Source organism: Dipodomys merriami, unplaced genomic scaffold (genome assembly GCF_024711535.1).
Source record: "Dipodomys merriami isolate MVZ:Mamm:240054 unplaced genomic scaffold, mDipMer1.0.p SCAF_68, whole genome shotgun sequence".
Classification (NCBI taxonomy): domain Eukaryota; kingdom Metazoa; phylum Chordata; class Mammalia; order Rodentia; family Heteromyidae; genus Dipodomys; species Dipodomys merriami.
In genome coordinates, this window is record NW_027206268.1 from 3,400,452 (window position 1) to 3,427,765 (window position 27,314).

The 27,314-nt window shown below is 55.5% G+C and overlaps 1 protein-coding gene across 1 annotated transcript; it reads left to right on the plus strand.

Annotated features, from left to right (window-relative positions):
* The first annotated feature begins 258 nt into the window (after window positions 1-258).
* Window positions 259-20,402, plus strand: Pccb (propionyl-CoA carboxylase subunit beta). Its single transcript, XM_070005471.1, has 15 exons — window positions 259-479; window positions 4,072-4,191; window positions 5,486-5,554; window positions 7,124-7,180; window positions 8,191-8,304; window positions 9,215-9,325; window positions 17,375-17,483; window positions 17,590-17,710; window positions 17,988-18,069; window positions 18,179-18,302; window positions 18,526-18,633; window positions 18,732-18,832; window positions 18,972-19,070; window positions 19,372-19,471; window positions 20,212-20,402. Exons 1-15 carry the CDS (start codon window positions 294-296, stop codon window positions 20,331-20,333), a joined length of 1,623 nt encoding a protein of 540 aa, XP_069861572.1. The 5' UTR covers window positions 259-293; the 3' UTR covers window positions 20,334-20,402.
* The last annotated feature ends 6,912 nt before the right edge of the window (window positions 20,403-27,314 follow it).

Consider the following 27,314-nt stretch of genomic DNA (forward strand, 5'->3'; position numbering starts at 1 on the left):
CAAAAACCAGTGTCTACTGATTTTTCTGGAAGAAGTAGGGCAAAAGGGTGTACCTGTCCTAAGACCAGATTAAGTCTCTCTTTGGCGCAGCCCGCCACGCACAGGACGCAGCCAGGTCCTGCGCCGCGAAGGCCGCAGGTTGGGCCTTTTGCCCCCAGGGGCGTTCCGTCGTCCCACGGGGGGGGGGGGAAGGGGCGCGGCGGCTCCGCGCAGGCGCAGACTCGGCGGCGCCCACGCGGACGCGCGTGCGTACTTCAGCGCACCGGGCGGTTGGCTCACCGGCAGAGCAAAAGATGGCGGCGGCGATGCGAGTGGCGGCGGTGAGAGGCCGGCTGGGCTGGCTCGCGGGCGGCCTCCGCACCGCTCTCCGCGGCCTCTGCAGCCAGCAGCCGGCCACGGTGACGGAGCGCATCGAGAGCAAGCGCCGGGCGGCGCTGCGGGGAGGCGGCCAGCGCCGCATCGACGCGCAGCACAAGCGGGTGAGCTCCCGGCGGCCGGGGTCCCGCCCCCCCTGCGCTGGCGGCCTATCACGAAGCTCCGGGCCCGCGGCGCGCCGGGCCTCGCAGCCAATCGGCGTCTCGCGTGGTGGGGGCGCGTGGGGAGCGCTCACCTGGAGAACCTGGGGCCTGGTGGGCTGAAGCCAGGCCCGGCCTGGGGGGGGGGGGTCACCCGCGGCCCCGGCCGCAGCCCGGCGAGGCCAGGCGGGTCTGCATGACCTCCTTTCACCACCCCCACCATTCTTGGGATTTGAACTCAGGACCTGGGCACTGAGCTGCTTTTGCTCAAGGCCAGCGCTCTCTTCTCTGTGTCTGTGGTGCTGAGGAATCGAACCCAGGGCTAGGCGAGCACTCTACCACTGAGCCACCTTCCCAGCCCCCCCCCCCCAATAAACTTTTTGAGTGTGTGCATGTGGGTGCTGGTCTTCAGGCTTGAGCTCAGGGCCTGGGCCCTGTCCCCTGGGCCCTGTCCCCCGAGCTGCTTTTGGCTCAGGGCTGGCGCTCTACCACTTGGGCCACACAGCTTCCACCTCTGGCCTGTGTTTTTGTCCTTCTGCTGGTTAATTGGACTTGACTGCTTTGACCCACCAGGAATAGCTAGCCCGCTTCACACCTGTAAACTTTTTTTTTTTTTTTGTCGGCCGTGGGGCTTGAACTCGGCCTGGGCACTGTCCCTCAGCTCTTCAGCTCAAGGTGAGTGCTCTACCACTTGAGCTACAGCGCCACTTCCGGTTTTCTGGTGGTTTATTGGAGATAGGAGTCTCACGGTCTCTCCTGCCCGGGCTGGCTTTGAACCGTGATCCTCAGATCTCAGCCTCCTGAGTAGCTAGGATGACAGGCGTGAGCCACCAGCGCCCGGCACACCTGTAAACTTTTGTGCGAGTTAGTGTCTACAAAACAAAAACAAGACACCTGTTTATCGTTCTCCTGGCCCCAGGGAAAAAAAAAAATTCCATGATGGAAGAAGGAACTTGGAAGCCTGGTAGGGAAAATTGCGTGGTCACATTGTTTTTAGGCTACGAAGGGATGCCCAGGGACCTCTGAACAAACACCCCTTGTCTGCAGAAGGCCAGATGTCAGCCTCTTGAAGGTCTTACCATGTTGGGCCTGCAGGGTATAAAACTGGTGGCCAGGGCTGGGAAGGTGGCTCAGTGGTAGAGCGCTTGCCTAGCATACACAAAGCCCTGGGTTCAATTCCTCAGTACCACATTCACAGAAAAAGCTGGAAGTGGCTCTGTGGCTCAAGTGATAAAAGTGCTAGCCTTGAGCACAGAGAGGCTCAGGGACACTGCCCAGGCCCTGAGTTCAAGCCCCAGGACTGGCAACAGAAACACCAAAAGAAAACTGGTGGCCATTCTGGTATGGCTGGGCCCACACTGTTGTACAGACCGCTTGAGACACTGCCCCCAACTCTAGGCTTTTGAGATTGACTATCGGCCTTAGGTAACACGTTAGGTGGGCTCTGAAGCAGCCTAAGAAACCCAGGCTGTAAGAGGTCTTCTCAAGCTGCTTCCCCAGCCCAGTCCTGACTGGCAGGTGAACCTCCACCCAAGTGCTGGACACTAAGCCATCCCCAAGTAGGTACGAGCGAAGCTACAGGTGAAAGGCCTTCCTTGCTATGCAAGTGTGGGTGAAGTCACTGAGCCCAGAGAGGGCTGGGTGCCTTTGGGGTTTGGACGCCCCATCCTTTATGTATGTCAAGTGTTGACTCAGATGTCATTAAATTCCCCTCAGAGGTAAGGCCGGAGGGTGACTGTTCCTCTTTTCCTCTTGGGAGTGAACTGTAAATTTGGTTGGTGGTTTGTGGTGTGAGGAATGCTTTTCCTCCCTCCCCTGCAGCTGCTCTGTGGCAGGAAGGACTGTTAGAAGTGACTGCCACCGCTTTAGACACTTTTCTTGGGGTTGGGGTGTGGAGGGGGAGGGGTGTGAAGGGGATGGCTGTAGCTCAGTTCCTGCACCCTTTCCAAGACAGACTTTTTTTTTTTTTGGGTCCGGTTGTAGGGGCTGAACTCTGGGCCTGGGCGCTGTCCCTCAGCTCTTCAGCTCAAGCCGAGCGCTCTACCACTTGAGCCACAGCGCCACTTCTGGCTTTTTCTGCTTATGTGGAGCTGAGGAATGGAATCCAGGGCCTCATGCAACTGAGGCAAGCACTTTACCACTGGGCCACCTTCCCAGCCCCACTTCCACTGCTTTTTAATGGATCATTTCCATACAATAGTTTCCCTAGAGGTGGATTTAAGTGAGGCAAAAGGTTCTCTCCCTCTCCCTATGTGTGTGTGTGTAAGTTACATATATATATTATATACATACATATATTGCTTTTGGAAAGTTGCTTTTCCCAAGACTTGCTCTGCTTGACACAGTTAAGCCTGTCAGCTTACTTTCCTATGGGAGAAAAACCACCAACTTAGTTTCTTTGTTTTGGTGGGGGAGGTAAAATGAAGTAGGGTATTTGGCTGGGGCTGGGGTTTGGTAGACCTGACACTAGAGCCTGTTAATAGATCGTGGGCTCCAGTGTTACCTCTAAGAAGCATTTTCAAGTCGGATTTTTTTTTTCTCTCTGTCTCTTTTTCTGTCTCTCTTTTTACCAGTCTTGGGCTTGAACTCAGGTCCTGGGCTTCTTGTGCTCAAGATTATTGCTCTAGCCGGGCGCTGGTGGCTCACGCCTGTAATCCTAGCTACTCAGGAGGCTGAGATCTGAGGATCGCGGTTCAAAGCCAGCCCGGGCAGGAGAGACCGTGAGACTCCTATCTCCAATAAACCACCAGAAAACCGGAAGTGGCGCTGTAGCTCAAGTGGTAGAGCGCTCGCCTTGAGCTGAAGAGCTGAGGGACAGCGCCCAGGCCCAGAGTTCAAGCCCCACGACCGACAAAAAAAAAAAAAAAAAAAAAGATTATTGCTCTACCACCTGGGCCATAACTCTACTTCCAGCTTTTTCGATGGTTAATTGGAGATAAGAATCTCACAGACTTTTCTGCTTGGGCTGGCTTCAAATCAAGATCCTCGGATCTCAGCCTCCTGAGCAGCTAAGATTATCGGCGTGAACCACCAACACCTAGCTTATTCAGACCTTTTAATGGGCCTATTTTAGTTTTTTCCTTCCTATGTCACCATTTTTTTTTTTTTTTTGCCAGTCCTGGGGCTTGAACTCAGGGCCTGGGCACTGTCCCTGAGCTGCTTTTGCTCAAGGCTAGCAATCTACCAGTTGAGCCACAGTGCTACTTACGGCTTTTTCTGTGTATGTGATACTGAGGATTCGAACCTAGGGCTTTATGCATGCTAGGCGAGTACTCTACCACTGAGCCACCTTCCCAGCCAGCCCTTCATCCTTTTTATTTTATTTTATTTTTTAGGCTCCTTAGGTCTCCAGTGTTTGTGAAACTACTTGTCCTGCGATCGCCACAGTTCGTAGCTCCTGGAGTATCCTGTCCCCCCTGCTTTCCTCGTCCTGTCTGCCTTGGGCAGGGCAGAAGGAGAAGGGATTTCTGGACTTCTGCAGCTCCCACCAACCCCCCCCTTCCTTTGCTCATTTAGGCGGTGATGACCTCACTGAGTGGTCCCTGCTGTGTTCTAGGGAAAGCTGACCGCCAGGGAGCGGATCCACCTCCTGCTGGACCCTGGCAGCTTTGTAGAGACTGACATGTTTGTGGAACACAGATGTGCAGATTTTGGAATGGATGCCGAAAAGAATAAGGTACCTGTTCCCATGGACGTGCTGCCCCGCTGCGGCGCTGCCGGCCGCCTGCCTGGGGAATGAGTCTATAGTCCTCGGGAGAAGGAGCCACTGGGGATTTCGTGGTCTTCCTTCCCCTCGCCTTCCGTCCTCCTCCTCCAGCCCCCGGAGTGCTGGTATTCCAGGTGCGTGCCAGCATGCCCTGATGCCATGGTTCTTGGTTGTCTTTGTTTTTATATCTTTGGCAGTGCTGGGGTTTTGAACTCAGGACTTTCTGCTTTCCAGGCAGGCACTCTACCACTTAAGCCAGACCCTCTAGTTATTTTTCAAATAGGCTCTCAAGTTTATGTACATGTCTGGCCTTGACTTTTTTTTTTTTTTTTTTTTTTTTTGGTCAGTCGTGGGTCTTGAACTCTGGGCCTGGGCGCTGTCCCTCAGCTCTTCGGCTCAAGGCTAGCGCTCTACCACTTGAGACACGGCGCCACTTCCAGATTAGATTTTTCTGAGTATGTGATGCTGAGGAATGGAACCCAGGGCCTCATGCATGTGAGGCAAGCGCTCTCCCACTGAGCCACCTTCCCAGCCCTGGCCTTGACTTCTTTCCTATCCGCCCTTTCCCTGTAACTATAGTGACAGTCGTATGCCACCGTGCCCTCCTGTTTACTGTTGGAGATGCCCAGCCGACCTCATTCTTAACCTGCCAAGAAACAAGGATTGCAGCATGAGTCACCATGCCTGGTTTTGAGCTTCTCCTTCTTTTTCTTTTTACTTTATTATGTACAATGTAGTTTCAAGTCAGTTTGTGAGTACAGTGCATCTTGATCAGTATCACCCCTTTCATTATTCTTCCTTCATGTCTTTTTTTGTGCAGTCCTGGGCCTTGAACTCAGGGCCTGGGTGCTATCCCTAATTATTTTTTTGCTCAAGGCTAGTTAATACTTTACCACCTGAGCCACAGCTCTACTTCTGGCTTTTTGGTGGTTCATTGGAGATAAGAGTCTCACTGGGACTTGTTTTCCCCGGGCTGGCTTTGAACTGCCATCCTGAGATCTCAGCCTCCTGAGTAGCTAGGATGACAGGCGTGAGCCACGGGTGCCTGGCTTTTTTTTTTTTTTCCTTTGAACTCTTATCTCTAATTAACTACCCAAAAACTGGAAGTGGAGCTGTGGCTCAAAGTGGGTATAGTCCTAGCCTTGAGCACAAAAGCTCAGGGACAGCACCCAGGCCCTGAGTTCAAGCCCCACGACCCACCAGAGAACAAAAACCACAAAGGGTATTTGGAATGTCCAGCCTTTATTTCTCCATTCCTCTGTAGTTTCCTGGAGACAGTGTGGTGACTGGACGGGGCCGGATCAATGGAAGACTGGTTTATATCTTCAGTCAGGTATGTCATGGCTCTGCTCGTCTGGGCTTTCCTGGGAGGTGGAAAGAAGCAGGAGCAAGGGGCTGGGAAGGTGGCTCAGTGGTAGAGTGCTTGCCTAGCATGCATGAAGCCCCAGGTTCGATTCCTCAATGTCACATACACAGAAAAATCTGGAAGTGGCGCTGTGGCTCAAGTAGTAGAGTGCTAGCCTTGAGCTGAAGAGCTCAGGGACATCACCCAGGCCTACAGTTTAAGCACCATGGCCGACAAAAAGAAGCAAGAGCAAGATACAGGGGAGTGCCATTTCAGGCAAGGTTTGTGTCACAGGAAGGATTTGCTGCGTGCCAAGGTGACAGAAAGCCAGCAGTGTGTGCACAGAGGATCAAGCCACGTGCTTTCTCCCTACAAGGGAGAGTCCATCTGTTTTGGGGCGGGTCTCAGTGCTGGAGGCTCCCGGAAGGGGCCCCAGGAAAGCGGGAGTGAGATACCTTTGGCCATGGGCCTAGGAGACCCTGCAATCCCGGGCAGCGAAGGTCCAAGACAGAGCAGCAAACGCAGCGCATGCGCGCGGAGGGAGCCGGCGCTAGGCCCATGGGCCTTCGCTAGCCCCTCCAGCGCCCCGACCTCTGTTACCTGGGAGCATTACCCGTCATGGAGAGGAAAAACTCAGGTCTCCGGTCAGTCCCACGGGGGACTCCAGCTGGCCTAATCCCAGGGATCCTTAGAAGTGGAAAGGCGGAAGAGGTCAGAGAAATTTGGTGTGGGGACGACTCCACCTGTGCTCCTCAACGTTTTTTTTTGTCAGTCCTGGGGCTCGAACTCGGCCTGGGCGCTGTCCCTGAGCTTCTCTTGCTCAAGGCTAGCACTCTACCACTTGAGCCACAGCGCCACTTCTGACTTTTTCTGTGTCTGTGGTACTGAGGACTTGAACCCAGGTCTTCATGCATGTGAGGTGAGCACTGTACCACTGCGCCACCTTCCCAGCCCTGGTCGCCGGTTTTAAAGGAGTGTGGGCTGGGAAGGAACGCAGTCCCCAGAGGTTAGGAAGGTGCAGCCCTGGAGCCGGCACGCCTGTCACTTTGTTTCCTCAGAGACAGAAAGACGGATTGATAATGAGGACTAGAGTCAAGACTGCCTCTTTTGTTCTGGCCCATGAGCTGTCTTTCAGCAATACTGCACTGACTGTTCTGCAGAACTGTCTATAAATCAGACATTTCCCTAATTTTTTCAACTTTTTTTTTTGTTGTTGTTTTTTGGTCAGTCATGGGGCTTGAACTCTGGGCCTGGGCGCTGTCCCTCAGCTCTTCAGCTCCAGGCGAGCGCTCTACCACTCGAGCCACAGCGCCACTTCCGGTTTTCTGGTGGTTCATTGGAGATGAGAGTCTCACAGGGATTTTCCTGCCCGGTCTTGCTTCAGACCCTGATCCTCAGCTCTCAGCCTCCTGAGTAGCTAGGATGACGGGTGTGAGCTGCCGGCGCCCGGCTTTTTCAGCCTTGGAAACGCCTTTGCAATGCTTGAGCTGTCCCGCTTGGGTCTTCCTCTCAGGCTAGTGGAGGCCATCCTTGCTGATGCCATTGTCTTCCTCCCAGGACTTTACAGTGTTTGGTGGCAGTCTGTCGGGAGCGCACTCGCAGAAGATCTGCAAAGTAAGTGTTCACGAAGCGTGAGCCGGTGCCGCGCTCACTGCGCGGTGCGTGCTGAGCGCTGTGGGGTCGCCCCGGGTGGGGCCTTGCTGAAGAGCAGCGCAGCACGGGATGCACAGGCCGAGCGGCTCTCGGCTGTTCCTTGGTTTTTCTTCAGAGTTTGAATACAGATCCTCATGCTTGTTCGGCAGGTGCTCTTACTTCTGAGCCACACCTCCAGGCCTGGGTTTTGCTGTCTGTTTTCTAAATAGGGTCTCACTTCCTGGCACATGCCTGAGCAACACCCATCAATGTTAGGGGTCCCCCCCTCCCCAGCTCTTTGTTGAGAGAGGGTTTTGTGAACTTTTCTTCCAGGGATGGCCTCTGACCATGATCCTCCAATTTCAGCCTCCCGCGTAGCTAGGATTACAGTTGTGAGCCAATAGTGCCCAGCTGTAACTTTATTTCCCCCCCTCCTGGATTGAGGGACCTGAACTCAGGGCCTCAGGGCGGTTCCTGAGCTCCGTTGCTCAAGGCCAGCTTGGAGCCACAGCACCACTTCCGGTTTTCTGGAGGTTAATTAGAAATGAGAGTCTCACAGATTTTTCTGCCCTGGCTGGCTTTGAACTGCAACCCTCAGATCTCAGCCTCCTGAGTAGCTGGGGTGACAGGCATGAGCTAGCAGGGCCAGGTTTTGTTTTTTTGCCAGTCCTGGGAACTCAGGGTCTGGGCGCTGTCCTGAGCTTCTTTTGCTCAAGGCTAGCGCTCTACCACTTGAGCCACAGCACCACTTCCAGCTTTTCTGTGTCTGTGGTACTGAGGAATCGAACCCAGGGCCTCATGCATGCTAGGGGAGCACTCTACCACGGAGCCACCTTCCCAGCCGTCTCCAGTGTTTTGAAGGCTTGAACGGGCCCAGGAGTCCTAGGGACTGCAGGCCGTGCCCCGCCTCCTGTTCAGGGGAGCACATTGCCGGCAGTTTGCACAGCACGCTGCCTGTCGGAGTCTGACCAGCACTTTCTCCGCCACCTCAGATCATGGACCAGGCGATGATCGTGGGGGCCCCTGTGATCGGGCTGAACGACTCGGGGGGCGCTCGGATCCAAGAGGGCGTGATGTCCCTGGCTGGCTACGCAGACATCTTCCTGGTGAGAAACCTAGCCACAGAGACGGTGCAAAGGTACTGTGCTCAGTCCTCCAAACACTGCAGGCAGGGCCCCGCTGGTCCCAGCCCTCCGGCCCTCCTGCGGCCCCTGTGTCTGGGAAGGGGGGGTGGGCGGGAAGACAGCCTGGACCACTGAGGGTTTTTATCTCCTCTGATAGGGGAGGCCAGTCAAGGGGGTCAGCGCACAGTTAGCTCAAGGTCGTGCCTCAGGGAAAGTTCTGGAAAATGTTGGCTCTTCAAAAGCAGGAGAATCAAGCTTAAAACTAAGTGGTGTATTTGAACTACTATTTTATTTTTTTGGTCGGTCCTGGGGCTTGAACTCTGGGCCTGGGCGCTGTCCCTGAGCTGCTTTTGCTCAAGGCGAGCGCTCTACCACTTGAGCCACAGCGCCACTTCTGGCTTTTTCTGCGTATGTGGTGCTGAGGACTCGAACCCTGGTCCTCATGCATGCAAGGCAAGCGCTCTACCACTGAGCCACCTTCCCAGCCCTGTGTGCGCGGCCGGGAGCCATGCTCTGTAGACTGGGCTCCGCGCACCCGTCTCTGTTGGGGCTCAGAAGAACGGGGTGAGGCTGGCCACCAGGCCTTGGGCCGGCAGCCCGCTCTTTCCCAGGGAGTACATTACCACATTACGGCTTTGCTCTGGCAGCCAGCTTGGCCTTGTGGAATCTGGGCCTCCCTCCTTCCTCCCCTCCCTTTGTCCCTCCTTATCTCCCTTTGTCCCCCCGCCCCCCTCCCAGGGATGGGCAGAGGTGAAGGGGTGTAGCTGATGGCCTCTGGAGGGGAGGAGCGGGGGGGGGGGGGGGGGGCGGGTCCCCAAGAAGCGAGGGCCTTGCTGCGGGCCTTGCTGCGGGAGCCTCGGCCCCCCGCTGACCGATGCTGCCTTCCTGACAGAGGAACGTCACGGCGTCGGGGGTCATCCCGCAGATCTCTCTGATCATGGGCCCCTGCGCGGGCGGCGCCGTCTACTCCCCGGCCCTCACGGACTTCACGTTCATGGTGAAGGTAAGAAAGCAGAGCCCGCGCCTCCCGACCCAGGCCCAGCCTGGCCTTGGGCGCCCCGGAAGGTCTCCGCGGAGAGAAGGCGTGTGCACGACGCCCTCGGTGCGGAGCTGCTGCTGCGGTGCGTGAGCCGCGCTAGGTGATGCCCAGGGCAGGTGCTTTGCAGGTGACCGGCAACGGAGGATGGCTGTGCGCGGCTTGGGGAGGGCCCCCCCCTGCTGTGCGCGGTTCTCCTGGACTGTCTGCCAGTTCATCTGTTTTGTCATGGCAATGGTGGATCTGATCTAAAAGCCCATTTTGTCTTCTATTTTTTCTGTCGGTCGTGGGGCTTGAACTCTGGGCCTGGGCGCTGTCCCTCAGCTCTTCAGCGAGCGCTCTACCACTTGAGCCACAGCGCCACTTCTAGTTTTCTGGTGGTTCATTGGAGATAAGAGTTTCACAACTTTTCCTGCCCCGGCTGGCTTTGAACCGTGATCCTCAGATCTCAGCCTCCTGATTAGGATGACAGGCGTGAGCCACCGACACCCAGCTGGCTGCCCTTTCTTAACCACAGTAAACCAACCACTGATTTCCCCCTCCACCCCCAAAGTACTAGTTATTGAACCCAGGGGCTCCTGTGTGCTTGACAAGCTCTGAGCCATGCCCCAGCCCTTTCTACCGTAGCTGGGATTACAGGTACACACTACCATGCTGGACCACAACCACTGTTCTTTTTATTGTATCTATTTTCCCTTTTCCAGAATATTTGGAACTTTCCATTATGTAGTCTCTTCAGACTGCTTTTTTTCTCTCTCTCTCTTTTTTTTTGGTACATTTAGGTTCCTTTCATGGCTTAGTTTTTGTGGTGGTACTGGGGTTTGAACTCAGGGGCTCACGATAGCTTGGCAGGCAGGTGCTCTTATCACTTGTGCCTACCTCTAGTCAGTCCGCGTTCATGTATTTTTAGCACCAGCTAATATTGCATTGTGTGGCTGGGTCAGGGCCTGCCCATCTGTTCATCCACCAGAGGATTTCTTGGCTTTTGGCATTGTCAGTAAAGCTGCAGTCCATGTCCAAGGGTACATTGTGGTTTGGACCTAAGAGGAGCTGCCAGGCGTCTTTGGGCGTGGCCGTGCCGGTCTGCATTTCCACCAGCAGTGGCTGCCACCCCCCTCGAGCCGCGCTCCTGCCAGCATCTGGTCCTGTCACTAGACTTTGGCCGTTGTCTTGGGTGCAGTAGCCTCTCATTTCAGCTCACGATCCCAGTGACGTATGCGTGGGGTATTCTCATATGCGGTTTGCCAGCTGTACGTTTCTTTGGTAAGCCATCCAGTGAAGGTCCCTGGCCTTTTTTTTTTTTTTTTTTTTTTTTTTGCTGGTCCTGGGGCTTGAACTCATAGCCTGGGCACTGTCCCTGAACCCCTCTCTGCTCAATGCAAGTGCTCTACCACTGGAGCCACAGTACCACTTCTTACTTTTTCTGTGTCTGTGGTGCTGAGGAATGGAACCCAGGACTTCATGCATGCTAGGCGAGCACTCTACCACTGAGCCACCTTCCCAGCCCGCAGTCCCCCCCTTTTTTTTTCTGGTAAGTGGATTGTGCTCTTCTTGTTGCATTTTAAGAGTTGCTTGTATGGTTTGGATAATAGTCCTTTGTGCAGTGTAAATAATTTCACCCAAATCTGTGGCTTATCTTTTTGTTGTCTCCACAGTGTTGTTCTTTCTTTTTTGTTGGTCATAGAGCTTAAACTTGGGCCTGGGCGCTGTCTCTCAGCTCTTCAGCTCAAGGCCAGCACTCTACCACTTGAGCCACAGCACTACTTCTGGTTTTCTGGTGGTTCATTGGAGATCAGAGTTTCGTGGCCTTTACTGCCTGGGCTGGCTCTGAACTTTGATCCTCAGATCTGAATCTCCTGAGTAGTAGGATTACAGGCGGGAGCCACTGGCGCCTGGCTTGAACTCAGGTTTTTTTTGTTATTGTTGTTTTGTTTTTAATATTCATTAAATAATTTGTGGGATTTCAGTATTTCAGTAGCAACTGTGTCAAGTCTGTAGATGGTTTGAAGAGAAGTCTTTCATATCACGTTTCTGTCTGTGAACATAAAACGTCTTCTAATGCTTAGTCTTCCAATTCTCAACAGACAATTTAACTTTTTATATACCTGCTACATATATTATTTAAATAAGACCGTGGTTTGAATTTAACTTACTTCAACTAATAGGAAAGGAGTAGAATTTTGTGTGTTAGAGTTGTACTGTGCTAGCCTGCCATAATGAATTACTAGTTCCAGGAGTATTTTTGTCAGTTCTTCCAGATTTTCTACCTAGGACACTTTGATTTCTTCTTCGCAGTCTTTCTACACCTTTTATTTCCTTGTCGAATTACACAAGCAATGACTTTCATATTTTGTGCCAAAATGCTGGGGTTTGCTCACTCGGCTTTTACTCATGGCTGGAACCGGGCCGTTTGAGCCATGTCTTCCATCCAGCCCCTCATTGATTAATTGGAGTTTTCTTCCCAGGCTGGCTTTGACCTTTATTCCCCATAGGATACTATACATTAGAGGCCAGGGGCAGAATGTCCTCGCATCTCAGTGTCCAAGGTTGTCGCTGACAGATGTCAGCTGTGAGTTTTCTGAAGATGTTCTTTTTCAAGTTGAAAGAGTTGCCCTTGCCAGTTTGCAGACAGTTTTTTTTTTTTTAATTTTTTATCACGAATGAATATTGGAATTTGTTTGGTGCTTTTTAGCAGTTGACTTCGCCTTGCAAATCAGTAACTCTTACTTGATTTTGGTGTGTAACTTTAATCGTTTGGGATCAGCTTGCTCAGGTTTTGCTGGTGATTTCTGCCTCTGTGCTCATGAAGTCGGTCTGGCTTCCATCTGCAGCGTCTTCAGTTACGAAAACGCTATCGTCTGCTTCCGTTTTTTGAAAGAGGTTATAGAGAATTATTATTTCCCCCTTGAATTTTTGTAAGATTAACCAAAAAATTCATGTGGATATCATGCTTTCTATATGGAAAGGTTATTATTCAATTTCTTTTATACAGGCCTATTCAGATTATATAAAACTAGATTTATATGTTTATATATACATACATATATTCATAATGATATGTATATATATATATATAGATTTGATTTTTTTTTGCCAGTTCTGGAGCTTGAACTCAGGGCCTGGGAACTGTCTCTGAGCTCTTTTGCTCAAGGCTAGCGCTCTGCCAACTTGAGCCACAGCGCCACTTGCAGCGTTTTCTGTGTATGTGGTGCTGAGGAATTGAACCCAGGGCCTCATGCATGCTAGGCAAGCACTCTACCACTGAGCCACTTTCCCAGCTCTCCTTGAACTTTTTTGCTCAAGGTTAGAATTCTACTATTTGAGCCACAGCTCCACTTCTGGCTTTTTGGTGGTTCATTGGAGGTAAGAGTCTTAAGGACTCTCCTGTCTGGGCTGGCTTTGAACTGTGATCCTCAGATCTCAGCCTCCTGAGTAGCTAGGATGACAGGTGTAAACTACTGGACTTCTACCTTAGACTGTGTGTGTGTGTGTGTGTGTGTGTATATATATATTCATTCCATATATATATATATATTCATTCCATATATATATATATATGGAATGGATTTGGCACATTGTCTTTGGGGAATCAGATTACTGCATTTATGTTATCAAATCTGTGACTATAGAGTTGTTCTTGGCAGCTTTGTTGGGTTTTTTTACTCTCTTCCATTGGTTCTGTAGTGATTTTTTTTCTCCCGCTATTGGTAATTTGTATCCTCTTCTGTTATTTATTCTAGCTGGAGGCTTGTAAGTGTTCATTAATGTTTTTCAAGAGCCAACTTTTAGTTTTATTGTTTTCTTTTTATTGGCATGTTTTCAAGGTGATGGACTTCTGTTGTAATTTTTATTTGTAATTTGTATTTAACACTCACTTTTTCTCATCTTCCTTTCTTCTCCTCTTTCTTTCTGTGTTTGTTGTTTTTGTGCTGTTCCTGGGTGCTATCCCTGTTTTGTTTTTTGCTTTTTTTTTTTTTTTTTTTTGTCGGTCGGGGGCTTGAACTCTGGGCCTGAGTGCTGTCCCTCAGCTCTTCAGCTCAAGGCGAGCGCTCTACCACTTGAGCCACAGCGCCACTTCCGGTTTTCTGGTGGTTTATTGGAGATAGGAGTTTCACGGTCTCTCCTGCCCGGGCTGGCTTTGAACCGCGATCCTCAGATCTCAGCCTCCTGAGTAGCTAGGATGACAGGCATGAGCCACCAGCGCCCGGCTAAAGGACATCTGCATTTTTTTTTTTGCCAGTCGTGGGGCCTGAATGCTGGGCCTGGGTGCTGTCCCTCAGCTCTTCAGCTCAAGGCTAGCACTCTACCACTGGAGGCACAGCACCACTTCCGGCTTTTTCTGTTTATGTGGTGCTGAGGAATCGAACCCAGGGCCTTATGCTTGCAAGGCATGCACTCTACCACTGAGCTACCTTCCCAGCCCTTTTTGCTTTTTTTTTTTGTCAGTCATGGGGCTTGAACTCTGGGCCTGGGCGCTGTCCCTGAGCTTCATTTGCTCAAGTTTAGTGCTCTACCACTTGAGCCACAGTGCCACTTCTGGCTTTTTCTGTGTATGTGGTGCTTAGGAATCGAACCCAGGGCCTCATGCATGCAAGGCAAGCACTCTACCACTGAGCCACCTTCCCAGCCCCTCTGCCCTCATCTTTATGTGTTTCTGCCTCCTACTTTGGGGTTTGGCCTGTTTCTGTTTTTGTAATCATTTGAGTTGCATCATTGTGATATTTGAGAGGTTGATTTCTTTAGTATGTCAGTTGTGGGTCTTGAACTCTGTGCCTGGGCACTGTCCCTCAGCTCTTCAGCTCAAGGCTAGCCCTCTACCACTTGAGGCACAGTGCCACTTCCGGTTTTCTGAGTGGTTTATTAGAGATAAAGCCCAGGTTGGCTTTGAACTGTGATCCTCAGATCTCAGCTTCCTGAGTAGCTAGGATGACAGGCGTGAGCCACCAGCACCCAGCTGAGAGGTTGATTTCTCAATAAACTCCTGATTTCCTAAATAAACTTCTGTTTTCCTAAACCCTCCTCTTAGTAGTACTGCTTTTGCTATATTCCAGAGGGACGCGTGCGCGCACGTGCGTGCGTGTGCGTGTGTTCAGTTGTGGAGCTTGAACTCAGGGCTTGGGCTCTGTCCCTGAACTCTTGCTCAAGGCTGGTGCTTTGCCACTCTGAGCTACAGTTCCAATTCTGTTTTTTTGGTAGAGATGTTTCACAAACTTTCTTGCCCTGGCTGGCTTTGAATCTCAGTCAGTCCTCAGCCTCCAAAGTAGCTAGGGTGACAGATGTGAGCCTCCAGCATCTGCCAATTACTAAGGTTTTGATGTTTTCACTTTTACACATCTAAGAACTGTGCGTGTGTGTGCACGCGTGTGCGTGTGTGCGTGTGTGCGTACACGTGCCAGTATTGGGGCTTGTGCTCAGAGCCTGGGCAGTTCCTCTTAGCTGTTTTGCTCAAGATTGGTGCTCTACCACTTGAGCCACAGCTATATTTTTGGCTTTTGGGTAGTTAATTAGAACAAGAATCTCTCAGTTTCCTGCCCAGGAAACTTGGCCGTGAGCTGCAGTCCCAGTTCTCAGCCTCTTGAGAAACTAGGGTTCTGGGCGTAGGAGAATGGAGGCCATTCCCCTCTAGTGTTAGTACCGAACATAGGTGCCGTTCTTCTCATTTGATTGGATTCTTTCTGAATCCTCACTGGGTTCGCTTACTCCTCTTGTGCCTCCCCCCTCCCATCTTTTCCTGGCATGTTTATCTTCGTCTTGTGTGTACAGGATTCTGCTCCCGCTGTGAATGGTGGCATAGCTGGGTGCAGCAATCTCAGGGCTGGGAAGAGGTCGTTCGGTGCCCTCACGATGGTTTGTCCTTCTGCGTGACTTGGTGCTTCTCTTGCGCAGTTTTCAATACTTTGTTCTGTCAATTGTTATAAGTCATCTGAACAGGAAGGAGAGTGAGATGGCCAGACAAGACTTCCCACCATCTGTAGTTACCTGCTAAAAGAACGAGCAACCAAGGAGGAGAGTCATCCGTTACGACTGAATCCTGAGCTAGGCTCACACCTGTCACCCGAGCTACTCCCAAGGCTGAGTTCTGAGGACCCAGGTTCAAAGCCAGCCCGGGCAAGGAAGCCTGTGAGACTTACCTCAAAAGCCCAAAGTAGTGTTGTGACTCACGTGGTTGAGCGCTAAGCTTGAGCACACACGTTTGCTCAGGGACATCAACCAGGCCCTGGGTCGAAGTTCCAGGACCAGCACATGTGCACACACAAAATACTGAGAGGTGAGTGTTGTTATTCACATATGATTAACTCAGGAAAGGAAGGAAAAGCAGAACACCCCCCCCCCAAAAAAAAAATTACATAAAAGCCATTCTTTTTTGTTGCGTTTGCACGACCCTCCAGTAGGTGGCAGTCTAGCCTGTGGCTTGTCTGTGGCCCTGGCTGCTGCACAGCCCTGATCCCCAGATCCAGGGCCTCTCCCAGCCCCGGGCTGCTTCCCACACAGCTGGCTAGACTTGGATCTGACTGTAGATAGTCCTCCACCAAAGCTTCCGGCTCTGGCCTCAAACCCAGGGGCTTGAACTCGCGGCCTGGGCGCTGCCCCTGAGCTTTTGTGCACGAGGCATATACTCTACCGGCTCTTGTAGTTTTCGGGTGTTAATTGGACATGAGTCTCATGGGCATTTTCTCCCTGGGCTGGCTGTAAATTGCAATCCTCAGATCTCAGCCTCCTGAGTATCTAGGATCGCAGGTGTGAACCATTGGTGCCGGCTCCATTATCTATGTATTTATTTTTGTTCTGATATTCTTGTAATGTTAGCTTGGAAGTATCTTCATGGAATGAGTATGATCTTTCCAGCTGGATTCCAAGCAAAGGGGCCACAACAATAAAAGACCTACACAGTAGGCTAAGGACTAGTTTCTGTAGTCCACAAAAAAAGCTAACTAGCCAGCAGAAAATGAGCATAGAACGTGAGTTATAGTGAAATACTATAAGCAAGCAGTCATCTATGCTGATCATTATGATACATGTCCTACTACTATGAATTGTCCAAGTTAAAATAAGCCAGGTGCTGGTGGCTCACGCCTGTCATGCTAGCTACCCAGGAGGCTGAGATCTGAGGGTCACGGTTCCAAGCCAGCCTGGGCAGGAAAGTCCCTGTGAGACTCTCATCTCCAGTGAACCACTCACAAACCAGCAGTGGTGCTGTGGCTCACCGGTAGAGCGCTCGCCTTGAGCACCAAGAGGCAAGGGACAGTGCCCAGGCCCCAAGTTTAAGCCCACAGCCAGTCAAAGAGAGAAGGATTGAGACTCGTGTCTGTAGGTAGCCATGCTATGAAGAAAATGCATCCAAGGAGTGTTTCAGAAAGTTGGTTTGTTGGAAAGTAAGAAGGCGAGTAGATGCACGGCCTGCCCGCTCCTGTGTGCACGGCCTGCCTGCTCTTTGGCCAGTGAATCCCAGGTTGTCTTTTGGAAACAGTGTGATGCGGATGCTGGACCAGATGCTGGACAGGACGCTGCACAGGACGCTGGACTGGACTCTGGACTGGACGCTGCACAGGACGCTGGACTGGACTCTGGACAGGACCCTGGACTGGACTCTGGACTGGACGCTGCACAGGACGCTGGACAGGGTCCTGGACAGAACTCTGGACAGGGCTCCAGACAGGGTGCTGGAGAGGATGCTGGACAAGGTGTCGCACGGGATGCTGGACAGGGCACTGCATGGGACACTGGACAGGATGCTGGACAGGGTGCTGGAGAGGATACTGGATAAGGCGCCACATGGGACCCTGGAATGGTGCTGGACAGGACGCTGCACAGGATGCTAGACTGGACGCTGGACAGGATGCTGCACAGATGCTAGACTGGACGCTAGAATGGACACTGCTCAGGGTGCTGCTCGGGACACTGGACAGGACTCTGGACAGGGCGCTGCGCGGGGTGATGGACTGGGCTGTGGACTGGACTGTGGGTGCCGCCTTGCGCCCGTCTGGCCCGGGCCGCAGTGTGGGGATGCGCTTGCAGGACACCTCCTACCTGTTCATCACGGGGCCGGACGTGGTCAAGTCCGTCACCAACGAGGACGTGACGCAGGAGGAGCTGGGCGGGGCCAAGACGCACACCACCATGTCAGGTGCGGGGCGGGGGGCGCGGGGGCTGCGGGCGGGGCCGGACGGGGCGGTGGGCGCGGGCGGCCCCCTGGTGGCGTCGGCCGCGGGTTCGAGTCCCCCCGCCCGCAGGGGTGGCGCACAGAGCGTTTGAGAACGACATCGACGCCCTGCTCCACCTGCGGGACTTCTTCAACTACCTGCCGCTCAGCAACCGCGACGCGGCGCCCGTGCGCCAGTGCCACGACTCCAGGTGCGGGGAGGCTCCCCCAGCGCCACGACTCCAGGCGCGGGGAGGGGGGCGGGGGGGGGGGGCAGGGGGTCTCCCCCAGCGCCACGGCTCCAGGCGCAGGGAGGGGGGCGGGGGTAGGGGGGTGGGGGGAGGGGGTCGGGGTCTCCCCCAGCGCCACGACTCCAGGTGCGGGGAGGGGGGGGCGGGGGGGTACCCCAGTGCCACGACTCCAGGTGCGGGGCGCGTGGGGGGGAGGGGTCCCGCTTCCTGGGCCGACCCCCCCCCCCCCGCCCCCCAGTGAGCGGCCGGTGCCCGAGCTCGACACCATCGTCCCGCTGGAGTCCACCAAGGCCTACGACATGCTGGACATCATCCACGCCGTGAGCCGGGGCGGGGGGGGGGGGCTCCCCCTGCTCCTGCTCCCCCTGCTCCCCCTGCTCCTCCCCCTCCCCCACCCGCGCGCCCCCAGCCCCGCGTCTGCGCCCGCAGATCGTCGACGAGCGCGAGTTCTTCGAGGTGATGCCGAGCTACGCCAAGAACATCATCGTGGGCTTCGCGCGCATGAACGGGCGCACGGTGGGCGTGGTGGGCAACCAGCCCAAGGTGGCCTCGGGTACGGGGCGGGGCCGCGGGCAGGGGGCGGGGCCTCGGGCAGGGGCGGGGCTGCGGGCAGGGGGCGGGGCCTCGGGCACACGGGGGCGGGGCTGCGGGCAGGGGGCGGGGCCGCGGGCACACTGGGGCGGGGCCGCGGGCAGGGGGCGGGGCCGCGGGCAGGGGGGCGGGGCGCCAGGCCCTCACTCCGGCGTCCGCACTCGCGTGTCGCGTGGGCCGCGCAGGCTGCCTGGACATCAACTCGTCGGTGAAGGGCGCCCGCTTCGTCCGCTTCTGCGATGCCTTCAACATCCCGCTCGTCACCTTCGTGGACGTCCCCGGCTTCCTGCCCGGCAAGTGCCGCGGGTGCCCCGGGTCCCCCGTGTGCCCACCTCCGTTCCCCCCCCCCGTGCCCCGTTCCCCGCCGCCAGCTGACCGGGGCCGCCCGCAGGCACGGCGCAGGAGTACGGCGGCATCATCCGCCACGGCGCCAAGCTGCTGTACGCCTTCGCCGAGGCCACCGTGCCCAAGGTCACCGTCATCACGCGGAAGGTGAGGCCCGCACCCCGGTGCCCCCGCACCCCGATGCCCCCGCACCCCGATGTCCCCCTCACCGGTGCCCCCCGCACCCCGATGCCCCCCTCACCCCGGTGCCTCCCTCACCGGTGCCCCCCGCCGCCCCTCCCCCCAGGCCTACGGCGGCGCCTACGACGTCATGAGCTCCAAGCACCTGCTGGGCGACACCAACTACGCCTGGCCCACGGCCGAGATCGCCGTCATGGGCGCCAAGGTGCGCGCGGCCGGCCCCGGCCTCCCCCCCCAGCCCCGGCCCCGGCCTCCCCCGCTCCCCAGCCCCCGCCCCCCCCCGCCAGCGCGGGTCATCCCGGCCCCGGCCTCCCCCCCCAGCCCCGGCCAGCGCGGGTCATCCCGGCCCCGGCCTCCCCGGCTCCCCAGCCCCCCCCAGCCCGAGTGCCCGCGCAGCCATCCTCAGGATTCTCCAGCTCCCCGGTCCGCGGGCCTGCTCCCCCCGTGCCCCCCCCGTGCCCCCCCTGCACCCCCGGTCCCCCGCGCTCACCGGGCGGGGCTCGCAGGGCGCGGTGGAGATCATCTTCAAAGGGCGGCAGGACGTGGAGGCCGCGCAGGCCGAGTACATCGAGAAGTTCGCCAACCCCTTCCCCGCCGCCGTGCGAGGTGAGCCGGCCGCGCCTGCCCGGCCCCCGGCCTCCCCCCATCCTCCCCCCATCCTCCCCCCACTCCCCCCAGCCTCCCCTCACTCCCCACATCCTCCCCCCACTCCCCCATCCTCCCCTCACTCCCCACATCCTCCCCCCATCCTCCCCCCACTCCCCCCATCGTCCCCCATCCTCCCCCCACTCCCCTCATCCTCCCCCCACTCCCCCCACTCCCCTCATCGTCCCCCATCCTCCCCCCACTCCCCTCATCCTCCCCCCACTCCCCACATCCTCCCCCCATCCTCCCCCCACTCCCCCCATCGTCCCCCATCCTCCCCCCACTCCCCTCATCGTCCCCCATCCTCCCCCCACTCCCCTCATCGTCCCCCATCCTCCCCCCACTCCCCTCATCCTCCCCCCACTCCCCCCAGCCTCCCCTCACTCCCCACATCCTCCCCCCATCCTCCCCCCACTCCCCCCAGCCTCCCCTCACTCCCCACATCCTCCCCCCACTCCCCCATCCTCCCCCCATTGTCCCCCCACTCCCCCCAGCCTCCCCTCACTCCCCACATCCTCCCCCCACTCCCCTCATCCTCCCCCCACTCCCCTCATCGTCCCCTCATCCTCCCCTCATCCTCCCCCATCGTCCCCGCCCTCCAAGGCAGCTGTCCTCCCGGTCCTCTCCGTCCCCCTGTCCCCCACTCCCGGGGGCTGCCCCGCAGGCTGAGCGCTCACCTGGCCGCCGCCTCCTTTTCCCAGGGTTCGTGGACGACATCATCCAGCCGTCCTCCACGCGGGCCCGGATCTGCCACGACCTGGACATCCTTGTGAGCAAGAAGGTGCACCGGCCATGGCGGAAGCACGCCAACATCCCCCTCTAGCCACGCCGGCCCCCCCTGTCCTCTCCACAGCACTCCCGCTCCAGTAAATGACCTCTGACGCCACTGTCAGTGCCGCGTGGCTTTTTTCATTTGTTGTTGTCGGTCGTGGGGCCTGAACTCTGGGCCTGGGCGCTGTCCCTCAGCTCTTCAGCTCAAGGTGGGCGCTCTACCACTTGAGCCACAGCACCACTTCCGGCTTTTTCTCCTTATGTGGTGCTGAGGAATCGAACCCAGGCAGGGCCTCATGCATGCCAGCACGTGCTCCACCGCTGCACACCTGCCCAGCCAGACGCATTTGTATGATAGAAGCAGCCCCACAGGTGCCCCCAGGTCGATGCCTTGGGGCTGGGTGTGCTGAGGGGTGGAGCAGGCCCTAGGGCGCACTCTCCCCTCCCCACACACGCCCGGGCGCTGGCCACAGTGCCCTGCGCTCACCAGCACTGCGTCTAAAGCCCCTCCCCCCCACGGCCTCCCCCCCCACGGCCCCTCCCCCCACGGCCCCTCCCCCCCACGGCCCCTCCCCCACGGCCCCTCCTCCCCCACGGCCCCTCCTCCCCCACGGCCCCTCCTCCCCCACGGCCCCTCCTCCCCCACGGCCCCTCCCCCCCACGGCCCCTCCCCCCCACGGCCCCTCCCCCCCACGGCCCCTCCCCCCCCACGGCCCCTCCCCCCCACGGCCCCTCCCCCCCCACGGCCCCTCCTCCCCCACGGCCCCTCCCCCCCACGGCCCCTCCTCCCCCACGGCCCCTCCTCCCCCACGGCCTCCCCTCCCCCACGGCCCCTCCCCCCCACGGCCCCTCCCCCACGGCCCCTCCTCCCCCACGGCCTCTCCTCCCCCACGGCCCCTCCCCCCCACGGCCCCTCCTCCCCCACGGCCTCTCCCCCCCACGGCCCCTCCTCCCCCACGGCCCCTCCCCCCCACGGCCCCTCCCCCCCACGGCCCCTCCCCCCCACGGCCCCTCCCCCCACGGCCCCTCCCCCCCACGGCCCCTCCCCCCCCACGGCCCCTCCTCCCCCACGGCCTCCTCCCCCACGGCCTCTCCCCCACGGCCCCTCCCCCACGGCCTCTCCCCCCCCACGGCCCCTCCCCCACGGCCCCTCCCCCACGGCCCCTCCCCCACGGCCCCTCCCCCACGGCCCCTCCTCCCCACGAGGTGAGAGACGGCGAGTGCAGTGCCGCGGTGCTCTGGGAGAGCAGGTAAGCCGAGATGGTCTCATGGTGTGCTCTCCGCTTCGGTCCGTCTTGCAGCGCTGGGAGGCGGCCGGGGGAGCTGCCGACCCACACGGGCCGTCCAGACCCCACAATCAGGTTCACTTCTGTTGTTGATTAGTTTGTGCTGGTCCTGGGCCGTGAGCTCGGGGAGGGGGCCCGGCACTGGGCCGAGTTCTTTGCTCCAGGCGAGCGCTCCAGGCTTGAGCCTCACTCCTCTTCTGGCTTTCTAGTGGTTCGTTGGAGAGGAGTCTTCGGGGACTTTCCTGCCGGGGCTGGCTTTGAACTGTGATCCTCGCATCTCAGCCTCAGTGTTGCAGGGCTGAGCCACCGCCACCTGGCTGCCGCTTTTTTTCCTCGATATTCTCTCCTGTTCATGACGCAGGAGGATTTCTCTGCTAGTTCCCCACACGCTCACACTGTGTTCTGATCCTTCTCACCCTCCAGCTCTTTCTTGTCCTCCCTCTGTTCCCCCCCCAAAAGCATCCTTAATGCGTGTCCTGTTCCATCTTATTTCTGAGCATCGGATGGTTGTCGAGGGTTTACAGGTGAATGTGTCCGTCCGCCGCGTCTCGATGGGGACCGCTCCGTCCTTCCCCCCCTCCTCAGGCGTACTGAGTGTCTCCTTTGCCTGTCATGCATGTGGACACTTCACCTCTGTCCTCCCGTGGCTCACCTTGTGCTTCCAAGAACTGTGTTCCCTGACCTCGCATCTCCACTTGATGTTTCCTCTTGTCATCTGAGTGGGCTGTGCATGCTGTGACATCACGCCGGGCTGCTGCATTCCCTTCGAGGGACTGTCTGGTGTGGCTGGTCTGTGACAGCAGACGGCCTTGGCCACAGCCCGGCTCCTGACCACACAAGCCACACTTCCAGCCCCTTCAGACTGCCCATGCTGGTCTTGAACTGTGATCCCCTGATCTTCACCCCCCCCCCCCAAGTAGCTAGAATTACAGTCTTGAGTTACTGTACTTGGTGACATTGCTGCTTGCTTTGCTAGTCGGGTTGTAGAAACTGGAATTTTCCTCACGTTCAAATTCAGGCGAGCATATCCACGTGTTTAGATTCTTCCTGGATTCTTCCTAGGTTGCTCGCGTTCCTCGTGTCCTCATGAGTTCCTCGCGGCTCCCGCCGTGAGCCTCGCCCTGGCCATTGAGCATGTCCTCAGTTTGCTCTGTTATCTTGTGTTTTCTGGGCCCAGCCGTGGACCCAGCGATGGCCAAGCTTCTAAAACCAGTAGCTACGTCATCGAGGTGCTGCTGGACACTCAAGAGGATGTGGACGTCGCTACACAGCTCAAACAGCCAGGAGCAATTTAAGGAGAAATTAAATGTGGCCTGGTGTCTCAAGAGATGTAACCACGTCAGCTGGCGTCAGCATCACGAAGCAGAACGTCATGGAGCGTGCAGGGGTGCACCACCTCCTCCCAATGACACCATTGAGGGATCGATGGATCAGTTAGGTCGGAACCCTCGGATCTGACCCAGAATGCATCCGCTGACCACCAAGTCCCAGGGCTAGGGTCACAGGATGCTCCACATGGAATCTGCGGCACGAGGTTGAGTTGCAGCGAGGCCTTAAGTTCCAGTCTGGTCCAGGGAGGCCCCACGCCATGCTTGTGATGCTAACAGGAGCACCGCGTCTGCCGGCCACGTCCAGTTGGGAACTTCTGAAGCCCGGCACAGTTGGATATTCCCCCCTAGTTCTTTGTCTTTAAGCTGAAAAGACTCTTGGGGTCCCTGCCCCTCAGTTTTGCTGTCAGGAGGTGAGCATGGATCTCCATTGCATGCTGACACAAGGCACTGCGGCTCTTCTGGGAGCTCACAGTGCTGGGTCAGAGCCTGAGAGTCGGGGGGCCTGGCTGTCAGCCTGGGGTGCCCTTGGCAGGCGGTAGCACCCACAAGCCATGTGGCCTAGCAAGAGAGTGAGTCAGGTGGGTGGGTGTCGGGGGGCTGCTCGTGAAGGGGCTTTGGGCTCCTCACCACATCTCTCTGCCTGCAGTTCCTAGGATGCGACCCGGACTTCAGAGACCTGCACCCTCTGGAGCTGATCAACCCACGGAGAACTTACCAGAACGCTGCCCAAGGCCACAGTGCGTCTCAGCCTCTGGATGGCGAAGGATGTCATCTCTGGTGATGCCATGTCTTCCTGTGCCGCGGACCGGGTTCTGTCGGGACGACGGAGGACACCTAAGGGAGGAACCTGGAATAGGTGGGGAGATGGCAAACAGACAACTCACACACATTAGGAGTGGATGCTGAGTGCGATTTAATGCAGAGGATAGCAACCTTTTATAACAGAAGTCTTCATGAGAAAGGGCAAAAGGTTACACAATCTTGCTGCATGGCTTCTTCCTTGGGTGGTCACCAGCTGGGCACCTGATAGGCATTTGTCTCCGGCTTATCTCTAAGGAATACAATGGGTTTGGGTTTCGATGTTTGTCACCAATTAACCATTACCTATTTTTATAGATGCCTTAACTTTCCCATAAGATCTTTCCTGTCTCTTCTTTAATAGTAAACTTTAAGGAGACCTAGCAATTCTTAGTAAATAGCAGGAAATTCTCTCTCCTAAATAATTATCTCAGCAATTGCCCTACATTCTTTCTGTTTTAGCTGAGCCTAATGCTTCTTGTAAGTCCCTTACAAACAATTCCTTCTGCTGAAGTGACTTTGTGAAACCCCCAATACTTTTATATTTACTTATAACTTATCTCCTAGCCTCCATAAGAGGGGTTTCAGGTTAGCACTTAACTCTGGTGAGTCCGTCATATTTTTTAAGACACTCATCAGATATTGGAGTCGTCAACACTCTTAAGAAAGAGCTTTGAATAAGGGGACATTGACAATGAGCAAGTACAAAAAGCAGCAGAAGCAGTAAAAGATTAACAGGCACTCTTATGAGGGAAGAAAGACAGAAACACATCTTTTCCCAGGGGTTTTTCCAGCCTTTTTCCAGGAGTAGGCCTCTTAGAAGCCCTATTCTCCGAGGTAGACTTCGGTGAAGTCCCAAAACTTGGAGATAGGTTTTTGTAAAGCCCCATTCTCTGAGGTAGACTTCGGTGAAGTCCCAAAACTCAGAGATAGGTCTCTGAAGCCCCTATCTTGGTCTGATAGATGGTTTCCCATGCTAAGCAGACTCCACTGGAGTCGGCGTGACATTCCTGGTCCCCAAGGATTTCTGGAGAGCTGTGGCTTTATTCATGTCAACTGCTGATATCAGCGAGGGGTCCCCCAGGCCCATGTGGTAGGCAGCACCCCCAGCCGGAAGCCAGCCGCCAGGTGGGTCTTGGCACATTCCTGCTGTCTGCTCGGCCACCAAGAGTGGATGGAAATAGAAGCAAGGGTGGCTGACTGGAAAGCCTGAGCAAGCCCCGAGCCTTTGCCATGAAGCCAGGGACTGATCTCAGCACTCCTGAGGAGCGGGGAGACGGTGCGGCCACAGCTCTGATCTGGATGCCTATGGGCCCAAATGCAAGCAGACACGCTCCTCTCCTCCCGTCACCAACTCAGCCCAGACCCCAGAGCCAGGCCATGAAGCTTGTAGGCTGTGGGGTCTGGCACCCCAGCAAGGGAACTTTTTTTTTTTTTTTGCCAGTTCTGGAGCTTGAAGAACTCGGGTCCAGGGCGCTGTCCCTGAGCTGCTTCTGCTCAAGGCTAGCACTCTACCACTTGAGCTACAGCATCACTTCTGGCCTTTTCTGCTTATGTGGTACCGAGGAATCAAACCCAGGGCCTCATGCATGCTAGGCGAGCACTCTACCACTGAGCCACCTTCCCAACCCAGAAACTCTTACCTTGTGCAGCTGGTATTCAGAGCGCTCGGGAGCAGCTGGGCATGGGCTCCACATGGATGTACCTGGAGTGTCTCCCCCCCAAACCACTGAAAAGACGCCCCCCCCCAAACAATGCTCAGCGCCCCCCTCTGGGAAATTCTAGGACTGATGAAAATTGGTGAGCTGATCTGATTTGTTCTCTTCTCAAACACTAATGCTGTCATTTAAACAAACAACCTGATAAGCCAAGCAAACTAAAGAGTTGCAGGCCTTTGCTGCTTGGTGCTTGCACTCAGGCCTGGGCACTGTCCCCGAGCTGTGCTTGCTCAAGGGATGCAGCTCCACCGTCAGCTTTTTTTGGTACACATAATCCAGCCGGGCTGGCTTCATACCACTACCCTCTGATCTCGGCCTCTTGAGGATGACAGGCGGGAGCCACTGGCGGCTGGCTCCTGAGATGCTTTTGTACCCTTGAGCAAGAATGGGGAAAACTGCCACAGCCTGATTTTCAATAGTTTATTAAAGGAAAGGTGAAGCATCAGTTTCAAATTGTACAAAAGGAAAAAAACCTCATATTGCAAATGTACAATTTACAGAATTACTAGCAAAACCAATCAAGGAGACACTGATAATACAAAAGTTTGATTGACTTCAAACTGAACTGGAAACCCATTGGAGTTGCTGTTGCCCGGTGGTGCGGCTCCAGGTGAGCGAGGCTGCACAGGCGGCGGGCAGGCCATGGGCCGGGCTGTGTGCGTGTGGGCTCCGCACGGCTCCTTGGTGGGTGAGCGCCGGCCGGCAGGCATCCGGCCCTGCTGCCTTCCTGCAGCCCAGAACTGCTGAATTCTCACAGACACATTTTTGGTGGCCAAGATTTTTTTTTTGATTTTTTTTTTTTTTCAGAACTATACAAATGTCGAGAAAAATCTGTTTCATGTCTGGCTACTAAAAAGGATGAATAAAATCCATTTTGCTCTTCCCCACGCAAAAAAAGGTATCAATGGATGCACAGAATTTTTTTTAAAATGCTTTTGAATTTTTGGTAGAAAGGGGGGGAAAAAGAAAAAAAAGCCTCAGGATTCTGTTGCACCAACTTTAAAACCAGCCCAGAAACCACTGTGCACGGATTGGTTTGGGATTTGAGGCTTTCGGGAAAAGCCACAAAGGAAGCAAGTGGGCTTTTAAAAACATAGCAGCAAGTCGTGAAAGTCCAAGCAGACTATGAACTCTAAGCCACGGCACACGGCAGCCCGTCCTCAAGGTTGGTCGCGTCTCTTTTCCCCCAGAGAACGTGGGTCACACGCACACGGAACACAGAGGCAGCTGTGGGTCAAGGCAGCCGCAGCACGTCACCCTCTAAGCACAGACTTCTAGCATCAGGAAACGGAACTCACACACGTACGCGGAAGGGTATTGAGTGCACGGAAGTAGACAGTTGGGTAACACTAAAATGGCAAAGGATTCTTCATGATTATCTTGGTGAGAAAACAGACGTCTGTAAGTTGAATTTGGCAGGGCCTGAAGTGGTGAATCATTTTTGTTTTTTACTGAGAATCCTTTATTTGCTGGTAGAAGTTGCTAAAAATGCCCAGGACAAATGCCAATAGAAAATGCACTGTTCTGGAAACTTCTTCCTAGTGTATATAAAGTGGACGGTGTTCAGCATCTGCTGGAAAAAATGGCTGCAACGGGCATTTCTTCCTTTGTGCCCATTTATAAATAAAAATAAACCTTTTTATTCAAGAGTATATAAAATCGGGGAAGTGCTATCCGTAGCGGCAGAGGGCGTGGTTTTGGCAGCGACGCACGACGTCCACCTTTACACCTTGGCATGCTCACGTTGTGTGTGTCTACACGGGCAACCAACCCAGTGAGCTCCAAAAACACTCTTCAGCCATAGCGGAGCTGCGTACTCATAGGTTTAATAAAAATGGTTAGCTCTTAAAACATAAAAAGGCAAAATGTTAAACGGTTTTTAAATTGTACAACAGGAAAA